Source organism: Alligator sinensis, unplaced genomic scaffold (genome assembly GCF_000455745.1).
Source record: "Alligator sinensis unplaced genomic scaffold, ASM45574v1 scaffold155_1, whole genome shotgun sequence".
NCBI lineage: Eukaryota > Metazoa > Chordata > Crocodylia > Alligatoridae > Alligator > Alligator sinensis.
Window position 1 is genome coordinate 206,370 of NW_005842877.1, and position 17,037 is coordinate 223,406.

Genomic DNA, 17,037 nt, shown 5'->3' on the forward strand with positions numbered 1-17,037 from the left:
CAGCATGCATGATGAGATCTGCCCCTGACTAGATAAGGACCTATTCAAAGCCATCTCTGAACCATTAGTCTCTCTAAGAACTCCTAGAGGACAGGCAAACTCCCAGAGTGCTGGAGAAGGGCAAATGTAATATCTTCCACAAAACGGGGGGGAAAAGGAGGACCCAGGACACTCTCTAGACCAGAGGTTCCCAACCCCTGGGCCATGGCCTGATGCCGGCCCACAAAGGGTTGGCTGCCAGTCCGCAGGAGGGTTGTGACTGGCATAGTGGCAGCCAATTCTTTTTTATACTAAAAATAAAAAAGGGTTGTCTGCTGCTCTGCAGTACGCCAGTCACTTCCGGACTGCAGTTTGCTAGTCTTTGGTCACTTCCATTTGGAGATTTGCTGGTCTACAGTCTAAAAAGTTTGGGAACCCCTGCTCTAGACCAGCCAAACTCATTTTGATACCTGGAAAGATAGTAGAGAAAGTTATTAAACAGTCAGACTATAGACACCTGAAAGGTAAGGTGATAAAAGGGAATCCTGGTTTTCTCTGTTTAAAAATTGCAAATTCTCTGATAAAAATCCCAAATTCTCTAATTAAACCCCCCAAAATCCACATTTTTTCCACAATTAAAATGAAACACCACTATATGTATAGGTATCAATTTAACACAGTTTAATTGATATATTTACAAATTTAAAGCAATTTAGAGGCTCACCAGTATCTCAATCATTATAATAAAATAAATTCTAAATATTTCTATATTTTGGTGTTTGATTTTTATCATGGAAAATCAGAGCTTTCCCTGCCACCTTCACTCATGAGGACACAAGTCCAGCTGCTGCCTTGTGGCACTGAGCAGCCCTGATATGCCAGTGCCCTGCCCCTGCCCATCCTGTTGCCCATCACTCCCAAGCTACAGCCCTGCCAATGCCCTTACTCCTGACTCGCAGCTCCCTGGGCCTGCCAGGGCCCCTTACTCCCAACATACAGCCCCTTGGCCCAGCCAGTGTCCCACACTCCTGACCCCATAGTCCCCTGCCCCCCTCCCCAGCCCTGCTGGAGGGAACCCCCACTTGCCCTGTCCCACCCAGGCTGGAGTATAGTGGCTACAGCAGCTCCAACATGTGCAGATGGCGGCAGAGCGAGTCCAGCCCTGGCGTGTGCTGGGGGGAGGAAGAGGGGAGGCCTGTGGCACCCTCTGCCCTGTGCTGGGGCTTCCATGCTGCACCATTTGGCCTGGCCACAGCACCGTCCCCACTCCGGCAACGTTTCTTGGTTGCCTTGCCCCTGTGACCACAGGCACTGGCCCTGGTGCTCCTGATCCAGCCACACAGCTCCCCACTGTCCCCAAAGGACCCCTTTGCCCCCTTCCCTCACTGGAGGAGCAGGTGCCTCCCCTCCGCCACTCTGCCGTGCCGCAGCCCCAGAACATGCATGTCTTTCCATGGCAAACAGAAAACCCAGATCTCTGGTGATCAGATAATATTGGTCCCTTCTGGCTTTGCAGTCCAGGGCTCTCTGCTGTTGCATTGGCCCCAGAGGATGCTGCAGCAGGTTAGGAGGGATGCAGCATCCCATCTGCCTATTTTAAATTCTCATCTGACCACCCCGCCACAGAGGGATCTGAGCACCTCACAATCTATATTCTAAGACCCCCAGGAACATTGCGTGGAAGGGCCCTCAAGAGGATCTCTCCTCTGCCCCTGCTCTGAGGCTAGTGCAAGCATGCCTGGACCAGCCCTGTAATTAATGCCAGTTTTGCACTCCTGTTTAAATTATTTTAGGATTAGAAGTGGACAGATGTTGCACCTCTTCTGTGGTAGTGCACACACTAGGCTGTGCAAGGGTGGAAATAAGCAGACAAAACCAAAAATCTATTTAACTTTACAATGGCGGATGCTTTCAGAGGTAATTCTTTACTGGACTGGGTGACATTATCCAGGTTTAGGGTTTTGCATAGTCTGTACCCTACTTTTTTGTATTGATGTAATACCAGTCAGACCAACATAGACATTTTGTCTGTCCACACGGTCACACTCAACTTTTGGCCCATTCTCACCAATTCTTTCCTGCTGTATCGGGGCCTAGCCAACTAGTCCCCAGCTTGTATCTTGCCTTGATGTCCTCCTCCGTCATCCATCTATACTGAGTTTTATCCTGTTGATTGCGGACAGTTTTTACAATGTATGAAGATCATTTTGGATTCTGATCCTGATCTCTAGGATGTTCCCAGCCCTTCCATCCTGGTGTCATGCACACAGTTTAGAATTGTATTCCTCCAAAATAGTCATTAAAATATTGAACAGAGCCAGGCCCAGGCTACATGTCCATGGGACTCCACTAAATTGCCCCTCTCCCCCCCACTCCAGTCTGTCCATGAACCGTTGATAGCTATGATATGAATGTTTTATCAGTCAGTCCTGTCCCTCTTTAAGAAAAATCTCACATATTTTCATAACAGCATCATGTATGTTGGCACTGGATTTATGACCCAGATACCTTGTTCCAGGCAGACCCAAAACCCTCTGACTGACAACAACCTCTCCATTCAATAACAGGCAAATTGAATGCAAACACTTCTATATCTACCAGTCCTAGAGCTGTCACAGAGTCAAAGTGTCTGGCCAGTACATGAGCTCCACCCTGAAGTTCTTTCGTGAATGTCAAATGTCAGCAGCCTGGAGGTCGTGGGCCGAGGCTGCCCTGCCCCACTTCCCCCCACAGTGTGGTGGGTGAGATGGGTTGGTGATGTGCCCTTTGTTCATGGTGGCCTCGGGTTCCCCTCTCAGGGACCTTTTGCTGCTGTGAAATCCCTTCTTTTGTATTTTTTCCTCCCCTCTGATTCTTCATCTCTGGGCATCATTGATTGATTTCCCTGTGGTCATCATACTGTCCACATTCTGTCCTGTCAGCATATTCCTCTGTTTCACAAACCCATCACATGCACACATCTTAACTTGGTTATTTCCGGCGTCCTCCTAATCTGGCCTACTTACCAAAACCGGAAATCCCAAGTGCTCTGCAACTGGGCACTGTGACCTAATGCCACCTTATCTTATGTTAGGGAACAGAGTGGTACATGTCTTCAATCTCCCAGCCTGTGTCCCTGCTTGCTGCTCGCCTGTGTCAGACACAGTGAGCCTTGAAGGAAACAGACAGACTTTTAGAAATAAATTAAGTCTTGCCATTCCCCTGGACCATTGTTCTAATGCAATATCTACTTCACCTACAAGCCAATTCCCAAAAGCAAACCTCTAAATCTCATTTTTTAGCCATCAATATAGGATGATGTCAGAAGCCTTATTAAATCCAGCAATATCACCTCTACTACTTCCTCTTACCCAGTAAGCCAGCTAGTCTGAAAGAAGGAAACTAGATTGGCTTGACATAAATTATATTTGACAAATCCATGCTGGCAGTTTTTATTGCCAGGGATTTGGGTTTTCTGTTTGCTGCTGAAAAACATGGATTTTCTCATTTGAAGGAGAAAAATGCGGGTTTTTGCCTTTAAGGGGGAAAAATGTAGATTTTCCTTTTTAAAGGAGAAAAGTGTGGGAAACTACAGGTTTTCTCTTGCAGGCTGGCAACAGCAACCTGTGAGGAGCTGCTTGGGAGTGGGGGGAGGGCGATAGGAGGCAGGGGGTGCCATGTGCATGTGCACATACAGTCAGGCAGAGTAGTGGGGGCAGCCTCTAACTAGATGCAGGTATGTCTGTAGGGGGTAGGGATTGGAAGGCAAGGGCTTGGGGACTGTTTGGGGGATTTGGGGGCATGTGTGTGTAGTAGAGGTAAGTGGAGGGGTTGGGTGCCTGCCAGTGCTGGGGGAAGGTGTCTGGGGGCTGGGGCTGGGACTGGGGCTACGGTTGAAGCTGTGGCAGGCCAGGGGGGTGGAGGGAGGTGTCTGTTCCTCCAGCAGGGGAAGGGGGGAGAGGGGCCCTTTGGAGATGGTTTTCACAGATTTCATAGACATTAGGGCTGGAAGGGACCTCGGAAGATCATCGAGTCCAGCCCCCTGCCCGAGGGGCAGGAAGTCAGCTGGGGTCATAGGATCCCAGCAAGATAAGCATCCAAATTTCCTTGAAGGTGTTCAATGTAGGTGCTTGAACTACCTCCGATGGCAGGCAATTCCAGACCTTGGGGGCTCGAACAGTATAGAAATTCTTCCTTATGTCCAGCCTGAAACAGTCTTGCACTAGTTTATGACTGTTCAACCTTGTCATCCCTTGTGGGGCTCTGGTGAACAAATGTTCCCCCAGATCCTGGTGAATACCCCTGATAAACTTATAGGTGGCCATCAGATTGCCCCTGAGTCTGTGCTTTTCCAGGCTAAAGAGCCCCATAGCTCTCAGCCTGTCCTCGTAAGGTCTGCTTCCCTGACCTCTGATCATGCGCGTGGCTCTTCTCTGGAATCTCTCAAGCTTCTCCACATCCTTTTTGAATTGTGGAGCCCAATGCAAGCCAGGGTGCAAGTCAGGAAAGCTGCATGGCTGGGCTGGCAGCACCAGGGCCAGTGCCTGTGGTCACAGGGGCAGGACAGCCAGGAGACACTGCCAGGGCAGGGGAGGTGCAATGGCCAGGCCGCCTGGTGCAGTGTGGGAGCCCCAGCCCAAGGTGGGGGGGTATCACAGGCCTTCCCTCTTCCTGTAGCCTATACCAGGGCCGGATTTGCTTTGTCACCATCCGTACATGGTTGGAGCTGCCACAGCCACTATGCTTCAACCTGGTTGGGACAGAGGCAGCTGGTAGTCCCTTCCAGCAGGGCTTGGGGGGGTGTGCTGTGGAGGTGAGGACTGTGGGTCAGGAGTGTGCAGCACTGGCAGAGCCAAGGGGCTGTGGGTTGGGAGTGAGGGGCATTGGCAGGGGGCTGTGGGTCAGGAGTGAGGGGCATTGGCAGGGTTGGACGGGGCTGTGGCTTCGGAGGAGGGGCAACAGCATAGACGGGGCAGAGCACTAGCATATCAGGGCTGCTGGTGCCACAAAGCAGCTGGGGGGACAGGGGGAGCTCTGAATTTTCATGATTAAAAAAAACCCCAAATCAAATGCTGAAATATATAGGTATTTAGAATTTCTTTATTATAATGATTAAGGCATTGATGGGCTTCTAAACTGCTTTAAATGTGTAAATATATCAATTAAACATTATGTTAAATTGATACCCATATATAGTAATGTTACAGTTTAATAACAAAAAAATGTGGATTTGGAGAGTTTGTTTAAAAAATCCCAAATTTTCTTATTAAGAGAAAACCAGGATCCTGCTGATTGTCCAGAGAACTGCACCCTAATGAATATGTCTACTTGGCTACAATGGCAATTTGTGCCTGATGTGCCCAAGCTAGATTTAAGTTGGTTAGTTTGGGGACTGTTAACAGGGCAGCTGCTGGGGCAACTGTGCTGAATATTGCTGTGGGTACAGTGCTATCCATTTCCAGGCTGGCTAGGGTGAGGCTAGCTTAGGAATGTCACTGCAATGTAGTCAAGTGCTGTGGTTCTCAGCAGGTAGGGGAGGGAATGAGTCGGTACCAGCTGCATGTGCCAGTCAGGCTTTCTCCCCCTTCACCAGCATGATGAGTTCATCCTTGGTTTAATGCAATGATCCTACACCAGGGAGGATGCCTCTTTTGCCAGCCTCGAGCTGCTGCCAGCTTCCCATGATGTTATAACACAGGGTATGCTGTTGGTGCCTTGACTGAGCCCCCCAGGATAGTCTTATGCACTTAGTGACTTTCATGGAGCACAGGTGGTCCCAGGTTGGGTGGGAGCAGAATCAGGGAAGGGCAAGGTGGTGGCCATCCTGACTCAGCCACCTTCTAAATAGCAGTCCCTCTGGTGATCTGTTCTCTATTCCAGGAGTACACGCTGGCTCACATCGAGCCCCCAAATACCTTAGAAGCATCAGAAGCTGCTATCCAGAAGTATGAGGATTTCTTGACCAGCATGGAAAGCAACGAGGAGAAGATAACAGGGTTGGTGGAGAGTGGGAAGACTCTGATGGCTGAAGGGAACATTTACTCTGACAAAATTGATGAGAAGTGCCAGCGGATTCAGGAAAGGTAAATTCAGCACTGATTGCTTACTGCCACCCAGATACCAGGGTGCGGAGCACCCTGACTGACAGACAGCAAGCACTTTTCCTACGCTCTTCTACCTGATCTGAGCACAGGAAGGGGTGCAAGATGAGCCCTGGCAGTGATTGATTCAACATAAATTTCCTCCCTGTTTTCCAGGTACAGGACAAATGTGGCTAAATCTCAGGAAGCATCTGTTTTGCTGCAGGACAATCATGCTTTGCAGAGCTTCTTACAGAACTGTCATGAGGTAGGGGCCAACACTGTCTTCCAGAATGGCCTTCTGCTGCAGCTCACTCTCTGACTCCTCTGCTTTGAAAGGGGGCAGTTCCTGTTACAGGCCCTGCTGCCCCGTGAAAGCCCTTCTGTGGCCAGTCCTGCAAAGACAAAAAACTGATGTGCACTTTCATTGCAAAATTACCCTGTTCCACTATCACAGATTTCCTCCCAGATGTCAGAAAGCCTTTGAATTTGGGGACCTCTGCCAGTCTTGCTAGAGTCCCTCCCCTCCTGGGTCCTTGCCATCACCTCTCACACCTTCTCCTTTCCTGGTGGTGTGAATTGGAAGAGATCTCAAGGATCATCTCTTCCAAAATCTTGCTTGAATGCAGGAATGATACTCTCAAATCATCCCTGAGCACTACTTATCCAGCCTTCTCTTGAAATCCTCCAATGAAGGTGGTTCTACAACTTCCCTGTCAGTCTATTCCGCTACCTCACTGTACCTCACAGGAAAGATGTTTTCCCTGATAGCTATTCTAAACAGACTGCTGTGATTTAAAGTCATTGCTTTGTGTCTTGCCCTCTGGGGCAAAAAATAAATGATGTTCTCCAGCTTCTTTATGGCAGCCTTTCAAATATTTCTAAGCTGCTAACTCTCTCAACCCTTCCTTTGCAGCTTGTCTTCCAGCCTCCTTATGTTGTTTTTTTTTTGTCACCATCTTTGGACCCTCTCCAACTCTCCCACATCCTTCTTAAAATGTGAAGGCCAGAACTGCACACAGTATTGTAGATGAGGCTTAACCGGAGCTGAGTAGAGTGGTACTATCACCTTCTGTGTCTCACAGCTAATACTCCTGTTGATACAGCCAAAAATCTTGTTTACAGTTTTTGCAACTGTCACATTGCTGACTTGTCAAGTCTGTGATCCACCAAAACCCCACCATCCTTCTCAGTCAGTTACTGAACAGACAAGCCAGTTACCCAGGGAGGACATGGGGTTTTTCCTTCCACATATCCATTTCCCACCCAGCACCCTCTTACACTTGTAGGGCCTGGTCTGACACTGCTCATTGTCTCAGGGTGAACAGATGCAGAATCCCAGCTGGGATTTCAGAGGAGGCTGAATCTCTGTGAGCTTTGAGTACCTGAATCCCATGGTCCTCTTGGAGCAGCCCTGGGGTTCTTGTTGGGAGGGGTGCCATTGGGAAGTGTAACATCCATTTGCTCCCTCTTTTTGCAGCTAACCATCTGGATCGAAGAGAAGCTGCTGACAGCCCAGGACAAGTCCTATGATGAAGCGCGGAATCTGCACACCAAGTGGCTGAAGCATCAGGCCTTCATGGCAGAACTGGCATCTCACCATGGCTGGCTGGAGAAGGTTGATAAGGTAGGCAGCCTTTTTGCTGCCCTTTGTGAGCGTTCTCCCATGCCTGGATGTAGTAGCTATTGTTTATGGTAGCTGGCATTCAGAAGCATACTGGCAGGGTTGTGTGAGCCATACAGGTGCCCAAATAAGACATCTGTCCACATCATTGGAGCTTGGAGCAAATGCTTAGCTTTCAGCACATGCTGAAGTGCTCTGCTAGATAAAGATGCCTTCCAGAACTGGGCCTGGGGCAGCGCTCCTCCCTAGGGGTGCAGATCTCCTTCACTGCCCTCACAAGTGCCCCTGGCCCTGTCCCAAGGGTAAGGAGAGGGAGGGGAAGTTGAATGATCTGTCTGACCAGGTGGGGCAAAGTAGCAATAGGCAGGTCAGGTGAGCAGCAAATAGATCCATCATTGGCTCCTTGCAGTCTTAATCTCTCCCTTATCAACCAATGTGGGGGGAGATCCATACTCCCCTGCCTGGTCCCTGGCTATGTGCCAGCACTGACCTTGGTGGGGGGAGGGGAATTTTTCACTGCAGGCACTGCTGAGAGGGAGTGTTCTGCTTTTGACACTTGGGGCTGGGCCGAAAACCTTCAAGACTGTTTCTGCTGGAACAAACCATTTTGACAGCTTCAGCTTTTTTTGTAAAATTGTGTAGATGAGACTTTCAATTTCTTTTTCCTGCTAAAAATGAAATATTGGAAAGTCACATTTTTTGGAAAAGAAGGCTTACCTTTTTTTTCATTCTGAAATTACTCTTAATTTAAAAGTGTATTTTATAACAATATGTTTAAAAAATGGTTGAAATTTTAAAAATGACCCTTTTGAATTTCTTAAAGTAACATGTTTCTATTGACCCAAAATAAAGTGGGTTTTTTTCTGGAATTTCATTTTTTTTCTTTTGGTATGGACAAAAACCTTTTAAGATTTTCAAGTTTTTCACTCCCTCCTCTCTGCCCTATTCACTAGGAGGGACAGCAGTTGGCCCAGCAGAAGCCCCAGTACAGCACCATTGTATCCCAGCGGCTGATGGAGCTGCACCAGCTATGGGACAAATTGCAGTCGACCACAGCAGAGAAGGCCCAGCACCTCTTTGAAGCCAACCGCTCAGACCTGTATGCACAGAGTTATGCTGACCTAGAGATGTGGATCAATGAGACGGAGCAGCAGCTGCAGGCAGATGACCAGGCGAAGGACCTGGCCAGCACCAACATCATGATAAAGAAGCTTACGGTGTGTGGTGAGGCTGGGATGAACAGTCCATGCTTGCTGCCTCAAGGAGCACTAGAGAAGGGTGCAGCTCATGGTGTTAGCCTGTCCTGAGCCTCATTGCTCTCTAACAATTCAAACCCACATATGTTTGTTTAACTCACTGTTGACGGTGTGTTACATGCCCAGTCTTTGGTGATTTGCTGAATATGTGAGTCTGTTAGAGCAGGAGTCGTTAATCTGTGGCCTGTGGGTTGAATCTGGCATGCTTTGCCAGAGTGATGGGGAGAAACAAAAGGTGCATTGCGGTGGGGAGGGGGTGGAAGGGGATGACACAGCGGCTGTGGCTTGTTTGGAAGCAGCGGCCCACCTTCGGCATTAGCTCTGTTAAAGCAACCCACAATTCCAAAAGGGTGCCAAACCCTGTGTTTAGAGCACCTGTTGGGCAGTGTGGTCTCTTTAGTTCAACCTGTGGCAGCTCATGCTTTTCATTACTAAGAGCTGTGGTTTGATCCCCAGTGTGTTGACCAAGATGATTCTGCCCCACTCAGTAGTGATCGTTTCAGGACATCCCTTCCTGGCAATGGGAGAAGTACCATATATCTTGGACAGTAATGAGATGTATGTGAGGAATAGCCACAGGGTGACTAGTAGACAGAAAGGTTTCAGTCCCTTCCTGTCTGCATGACCCAAATGACCTGTCTGTAGGAAAAAACTCCCACTTACAAGTCCTTTGAAAATTCTTCTTTGAAAAGCCCCTCAAAATCTGAAATGAATTCCTTTTTAACTCTTTTGAATGGTTTAAAAGTTTGAGAAATGTTTGCTCCAGCTTACTCTCAACAATTGTTTGTTTGTTTTCATTTTTTGGGGTATTTCATATTCTAGCAGAACAAAGAAATCCAAACCTAAGGCAGTTTTCTTCATGTACCAAGGCCCTAAAACAATGGGTTGTAGGCTGGCAGGGTGCATTGTTCAGAAGTGAGACAGGCAGACGAGTCTGGGATCACAGAGTGGGGGCATAGGGCAGCCCCTGCCCTGTATAGGGGGCTGGGGGGTGCATGCGCATGTAGGGCAGGGGAAGCTGCCTGGGTGCTAGATCCCAGGAGCTTGCCAAGGTGAAGGGAGGGAGCAGGAGGCACATGCAACAGCGCTCACCCAGGCGGTGCAGTCCGTGGCTGCCCCCACAGCACTCCGCTTGGGGCAGCCTGTGCCCACCAACCCAGCCCAGCCCTAGCCAGCGTGCACAGTTTATCAGCAGGGCTGCTCCTGGTGCAGCTGCAGCTGCCTGGGCGCTGCTTGGCTTCCTTTGCCTCCAGCAGCGGGTCCTCCTCCTACTGCATTGCTCTGGGCCTAGGAAGCTTCAACTGGACTGTTCCTGCCCCAGCACGCAGGGCTACTGCTCCAGCTGCCGGCTGCCTTCCACCCACTCAGCTGCCCACAAATTTTTTTTGGTCAGTTTTTTGCCACTGAAAATTTTTCAGTGGTTATTTCGGGTAATTGCTAAAATGCCAAGGAGCGTAGGGTCAGAAGCAAGCCCTGCAGAAACACTGTAGAAACGGACACACTCACAGATGATTTTTGTTTACCATTACATTTGGAGGCCTATCATTTTTATGGACTTTAATGCATTGTAAGCCATGTTGATTTAGTAATTACTCTAAGTAATTACTTGATTAAACTGATGTGTGATATTAAATCAGCTCAGAGATCTATTGCATAAACACTATCTTCATCAATGAAATGTAGTAATATGTTTGACAAGGATTTGTATGAGATGGTTTGGATTGGGATGATTCTGTTTCTGGTAATGGTTTAGAATAGATTCCTTCCAGCCTTACTGTTCTAATTCTATAAAACCTGTCATCACTTAAAAAAAAATTAGCTAATTTGACAAGCAATATGGATTGGCATTAGCTATATTACATTCCTTGAATTAATTCATTGAGATGCAGTCTACCCAAAGCCCATAGAAAGGAATAGAGAATTCAGGAAAATGGATTAGACCTTTAGTGAGGGAGCTTTAATGAGGATGTGTCCACATAGAAATATTTCAAATTTCAGCTTTTTGGCTTATCAAAAAGAAAAAAATTCATGGAGAGCAGACTTCTTTTTCCCAAGACCCCAAATTTTCTTTAAAAAACACAGCAATGAGAGGAAATACTAAGCCATCTCTAGGCAGTGACCATTCATGCCCCCATGGCTGCTTGGACCAGGGTGGGTGTGTCCAACTGCAAACTTGTCTTTTCAGAGACTTGATGAGCAAGTAAATGAGCGGCAGAAAGAGATGGAAGAACTGCTGTCGCAGGCCCCTCCCCTCAGAGGGGATATGCCTGAAGTGGATGGCCAGCAGCGCAGCATTGAGAGGAGGTTCCTGGACCTGCTGGAGCCCTTGGAGAAGAAGAGGAAGGCGCTAATGTCTTCCAAAGCCAAGTACCAGCTCAACCGGGACCTAGAGGATGAAACGGTGAGCTTATCAAAAGACCCCATGGGCCCTTTGCAGCTCCTGATATTTTGTGCCTTCTCACAGGACCTCTGGTCACTGCCTAGCTCCTTGAAAGTATCTGCTACTGTGCCTCTGAGTAATAAATGCGTCATTCTCCATTGGCCTGAGCAGTTTAACTGTACTGAGTGCCTGGCATGATGCTTGCCCAGGAGGAAGAACAGATAGATCTTGCTGGGATCTTTTGACCCTAGCTGACTTCCTGCCCCTTGGGCAGGGGGCTGAACCTGATGGTCTTATGAGGTCCCTTCCAGCCCTAATGTCTGTGAAATCTATGGTCTGGGTCAGGTGTATTTTTGGAGTATTGTAGTTCTGTCCAAGAATACCCACCCAGTCCTGGTTCCCTAAATGCAATGGAAACAGATGGCTCCTCAGAAATACTCTTGATCTACCTCTCCAGTGATTTACCCATATGCAGGAAACTTTATCTTTTTGCTTCCTCCCATGATAATTCTCATAACTCCCACCTGTACCACGCACTAGTGGTTAACCTGATCATAACCTCAGCATTTGCAACTACAGAAATGCTTACATCCACATGGCTTAAGCTCTAACATGCTGTTAAGGCTACTCTTGGATGGTGGCTTGCAGCTGCCTTTATCCCATGGAGGAACTGGATTGTTCTTCCTTTTCAACCTGTGTGCATGGCCTCAATGAAATTTAGAATTGCCTTTAAATCTGAAGGGAAACACTAGCACTTCGCAGCCTAATACTGCCATCATTCCCATTTCCCAGAAGACAGTGTTTCCTAAGAGGCATAATGCACCTACTTTTCTCCAAAGCAGCCAGTATAGCAGCATCTTTTCCACGCCCAAGAGTTGTGCCCAGTGCATAGATCTGCCCAGCCTATACTACGTTATCCCATTCACTTTCAGAACAAGTGCTTTGCTGTGGCCAGGCAGCTGCTAGGAAGGGACTACCTGATATGGATCATTGGGCAAAGTTGCGTGTATAATGTCTCTGTCTTTAAAATAGTTTTTTTTTTTTCTAGGTAGGATCTCAACAGTTTGAGACCCTGCTAAGAAACAAAGCTTGGAAAATAAGATAAAATAATTCTTTTTAACTTTATTGAGAAGTTGTGGGAAAAGAAGCAAATGATCCAAAAGATCTGCTTTTTATCCCAATATCTGAAATACCTGTGTTTCTTTGCTAGGTTCAGTGGCTGCCTTGAATTTTTCCACCATGGGTCCATCATGGGATTTGGTTGGAGTTCACCAAATCCCGCTGACCTGTGCCTCCTGATCCAATACGAAGTGCTTAAGTCCCTGTGAAAGTCAGTGGCACTTAAATTTGTGCTTATAGTGATGCATGGACTTACTGGCTTTGCTGTTTTGGTGCCAGTGAGGATTCATGGATGAATGGAAACTGCGTCTTACTTAAATCCTGGCCCACATTCCAAAGTTTTGCCAGCATAGCAATGTTTTTGTCTGTTTGTTTGTTTTTTAAGATGATTTTTCGTATTCCGATCCAAACCGGCCAAATCAATTCCAAATCCGTGAGTCAGTCAAGAACCATAAGTGGCCCTACTACCAGCAAACATCCTCCACCCCACCTGGGGCTTCAGTTGTTTCCAAATCTTTTGGCAGGCATCCTACGTGCAGGCCCAAACCCAGAGGCTTGGGGTTTGGATGCCCCCAAGTTTCGCTCGCCCTCAGCCGTAAGGCCCCAGGGGCAAGCTGTTGGCTGGATGCATGGAAAGATCACCTCCTCAGCCAACATAGCTCTGCTGACAAAGTCTCCTGTCTGGATACAGTTCTGCTGACAGGAGAGGGCTGTGGCTGGCATATTCATGAGGGGGCTGTGCCAGCACAACTGTGGTAGCAGTGTTACACTCAGGATTACTCTGGGGATCTTTTTTCAGAGAACTACTAAATGATATGAAACAAAATTCCTGAACAATACACTGGTTTATTGAGCCTCTGGCAATTAGGCAAAATTACCAATAGCAGCTACAGGTAGTAGAAAATATATGGCTCTACTCTTTGCTTGTTGGTGAGTTCTTTGGCCCCTCAGCATCTGTCCTCATACGTAAGGCAAATTCCAGACTCTATATACATGTTTCTGCATATTGGCATTTTATTTATTTTTTTTCATTTTTATTTATTTATGTGATGTATATGCTGCCTTTTCCAACAAAGGTTCAGAGTGGTAAGAAAAACAGACCAACATAAAAAAGAGCAACTATAATAAATAAAACAAAATAGCAAAATAAAGCAGAGAATCAATTAACCAACATCTCAGCCTAGCTTTGGTTGCTAAATGCCTGCCCAAATAAGAAGTTCTTGCAGGGCTTTTGAAAGATGTTCAGGCTCTTGCAGGCCTCAAGAGGGAGGGAATTCCAGAGCTGAGGAGCAGCTGCCAACAACAATCTCCCATGCATTTTTTGCCAAGCGGGCTCAGCATACTGATGGTACTTGCAGGAGGTTAACTCTTATGGACTACATTGAGGTATAAGGGAGAAGGTGGTCCCTTAGGTATGTAGGGCCATTAGGGCCTTATAGATCAAAGCTAGCACCTTAACTTGTGCCCAGAAAGCTACTGGGAGCCCGTGAAGATCCTGCAGGACAGGAGCTATGTGCTCCTGACAACTTACCCCAGTCAGAAGGTGGGCCACCACATTCTGCATCAGATGCAGCTTCCAGACAGTTTTCAAGGGCAGGCCTGTGTACAATGCATTGCAGCAGTCTAACCTTGAGGTTAGGAAGGCAGGAATGATGGCCAGATTAGAATCTGAAAGAAAGGGTCCCATCCTTCTCACCAAATAGAGTTGGTGAAAGGTGCTCCTAGATATGGCTGCCACATGAAGCTTCAGGTTCAGAATCCAGCTTTCTGTATTTCCTGCCCGTTTCTCTGAGAAATAATCTCTTGCCAATTCAGGGGAAGCAGGGAAAGTCTGAGTCATGACTTGTGCTCATTGTTCCTACCTGGGTTCTTATCAGCATTTATGTGGTCACCTGCCTATTCATCTCAACTGACTTGCAGCTAGGGAAGTAAATAACTTTTAAAATGATCAGTTTAACCTCCTCTAATTGTATCAGTTAAACAGTTAACCGGTAACATGTATTTAGTCCTGGCCAGGGGCTGCAGAGCCCTGGGCTGGCGCCTGCCCTGCTCAGCCCTGCCATGGGGGAGGGGCCACAGCCACCTGCCCAGAGCAGTACGGGGAGCCAGGGGCCAAAAAACAGACCTGCTCAGATGCAGCTGCTGTGGAGGACTTTGCACTTGTCCTTGTTGAACCTCATGAGATTTCTTTTGACCCAATTTGTCTAGGTCACTCTGAATCCTAGCCCTACCCTCCAGCGTATCTACTATTCCCCCTGGCTTGGTGTCATTTGCAAACTTCTTGAGGGTGCAATCCATCCTATCTTCCAGATCGTTAATGAAGATATTGAACAAAACTGGCTCCAGGACCAACCGCTAGGGCACTCCACTTCATCCTAGGTGCCAACTAGACACCAAGCCATTGATCACTACCCATTGAGGCCAACAATCTAGCCAGCTTTCTATCCACCTTACAGTCCATTCATCCGACCCATACTTCCTCAGCTTGCTTGCAAGGCTTGGGTGATCATATCAAAAGCTTTGCTAAAGTCAAGGTGCATCACGTCCATTGCTTTCCCTGAATCCACAGGGCCAGTTATCTCATCATAGAAGGCAATCAGGTTGGTCAGGCATGACTTGCCCTTGATAAATCCATGCTGACTGTTCCTAATCACCTTCTTCTCCAAGTGTTTAGAAATGGATTTCTTGAGGACCTGCTCCGTGATTTTTCCAGGAACTGAGGTGAGGCTGACTAGTCTGTAGTTCCCTGGATCCTCCTTCTTCTGTTTCTTAAAGATGGGTACTATATTTGCCCTTTTCCAGTCATCCAAGACTTCCCCCTAATTACCATGAGTTTTCAAAGATAATGGCTAGCGGCTCTGCAGTCATATCAACCAACTCCCTCAGCACCCTCGGATGCATTGCATCCAGCTCCACGGACTTGTACACATCTACATTTTCTAAACAGTCTGTAACCTGTTCTTTCACCACTGAAGGCTGCTCACCTTCTCCCCAAACTGGTGCATGGTACAGTTGTCTAGGAGCTGACCTTGCCTGTGAAGACCAAGGTAAAAAAGGCATTGAGTACTTCAGCCTTTTCCTCATTATCTGTCCTCCATTCAGTACAGGACCCACACATGCCCTGACCTTCCTGTTATTGCTGATGTATTTGTAGAAACCTTTCTTGTTATCCTTCATGTCCCTCCAGTTGCACTTTAGCCTTTCTGATTTTATCCCTGCATGCCCAAGCAATATTCTTATACTACTCCCTAGTCATCTGTCCAAGCTTCCACTTATTGTTAGCTTCTTTTTCTGTGTAAGCTCACCTGAAGTGTTTTATGCTAAGCCAAACTAGTTGCCTGCCATATTTGCTATTCATCCCGCACATTTGGATGATTTGTTCCTGCACCTTCAGTAAGGTTTCTTTAAAATACAACCAGCTCTCCTGGACTCCTTTCCCCCTCAGAGTGGCCTCCCAGGGGATCCTGCCGATCAGTTCCCTCAGCAAGCTAGACACACAGGCAACCCTGGCTCACTTACCTTTCCAGAACAGTATCTGGTGCCTGGTGTCTCTTCCCCTTCCTCCTGTTGCTCCCAGTGAACTGCTTGAAAACTGGCCTGTTTGCTTTTCTCTGGTCACTCAGACTGTCTCCTTATATACCTCTCCTGAGCCTGGCTAGGACCCTTTGTTAGGGACTTTTTTCAAACTCAAGCAGCAGTCAATCAGCGATCGGCCCACTCAGCTGCTCAGAGCACATACCTAAGCACACAAACCCAACAAACAGCCCTCAGCAAGCCAAATGCATAAGCAACCCTGGCTTACCTTCCCAGAGCTAGATTTAACGCCTGGTGTCTCTTTCCATTCGTACTCTTGTTCCCATTGAACTGCTTGCAAACGGTCCTGTTTGCTTCTCCCTGCTTGCAGGTTATATCAGTTTGGTTAAATGCATTCTTGTTCGTTTTGAAATGGGATGCCCAGGGCACATGTTGAAAAAGGGACTGTTTTACACACCCCTACCCCCTTCTTCCCCTCCCCCACTATCTAGACTGCTCAGCTGAGACCAGAGCTTGGAGACAGCTGAACATGTCATGGGACAGGGGAAGGTAATATCCCATTTTGACACTCTGGAAATATGGTCACCCTAATGGTGCTGTGTAACCACAAAACAATGAAGCCTTAGGTCCTCCACGATCCACTGGCTGGAAAATTGGCTCCGAGGTCGGACCCAGAGGGTAGTAATTGATGGAAGTCACTCATCGTGGTCCTGTGACCAGTGGGGTCCCCCAAGGCTCTGTCCTTGGACCATACTGTTCAACATCTTCATTAATGATTTCATAGATTTCATAGATTTCATAGACATCAGGGCTGGACGGGACCTCGGAAGATCATCGAGTCCAGCCCCCCGCCCAAAGGGCAGGAAGTCAGCTGGGGTCATAGGATCCCAGCAAGATAAGCATCCAGTTTCATCTTGAAGGTGTTCAATGAAGGCGCTTGAACCACCTCCGGTGGCAGGCTGGATCATCGAGTCTGACCCCCTGCATAGGCAGGAAAGAGTCCTGGGTCTAGATGACCCCAGCTAGATGCATAGCCATCCTCCTCTTGAAGACCCCCAGGGTAGGGGAGAGCACCACCTCCCTTGG

At 47.8% G+C, this 17,037-nt stretch overlaps 1 protein-coding gene across 7 annotated transcripts in view; it reads left to right on the top strand.

Annotated features, from left to right (window-relative positions):
- Nucleotides 1-17,037, top strand: part of SPTB (spectrin beta, erythrocytic) — a 122,506-nt gene that overhangs the window by 55,015 nt on the left and 50,454 nt on the right. For all 7 annotated transcript variants that reach the window (XM_025192004.1, XM_025192003.1, XM_014525772.2 and 4 more), the window contains 5 exons: nucleotides 5,839-6,041; nucleotides 6,216-6,306; nucleotides 7,519-7,665; nucleotides 8,616-8,879; nucleotides 11,104-11,319. In XM_025192004.1, the coding sequence (XP_025047789.1) occupies nucleotides 5,839-6,041; nucleotides 6,216-6,306; nucleotides 7,519-7,665; nucleotides 8,616-8,879; nucleotides 11,104-11,319 (921 nt within the window). The remainder of the gene's footprint in view (nucleotides 1-5,838; nucleotides 6,042-6,215; nucleotides 6,307-7,518; nucleotides 7,666-8,615; nucleotides 8,880-11,103; nucleotides 11,320-17,037) is intronic.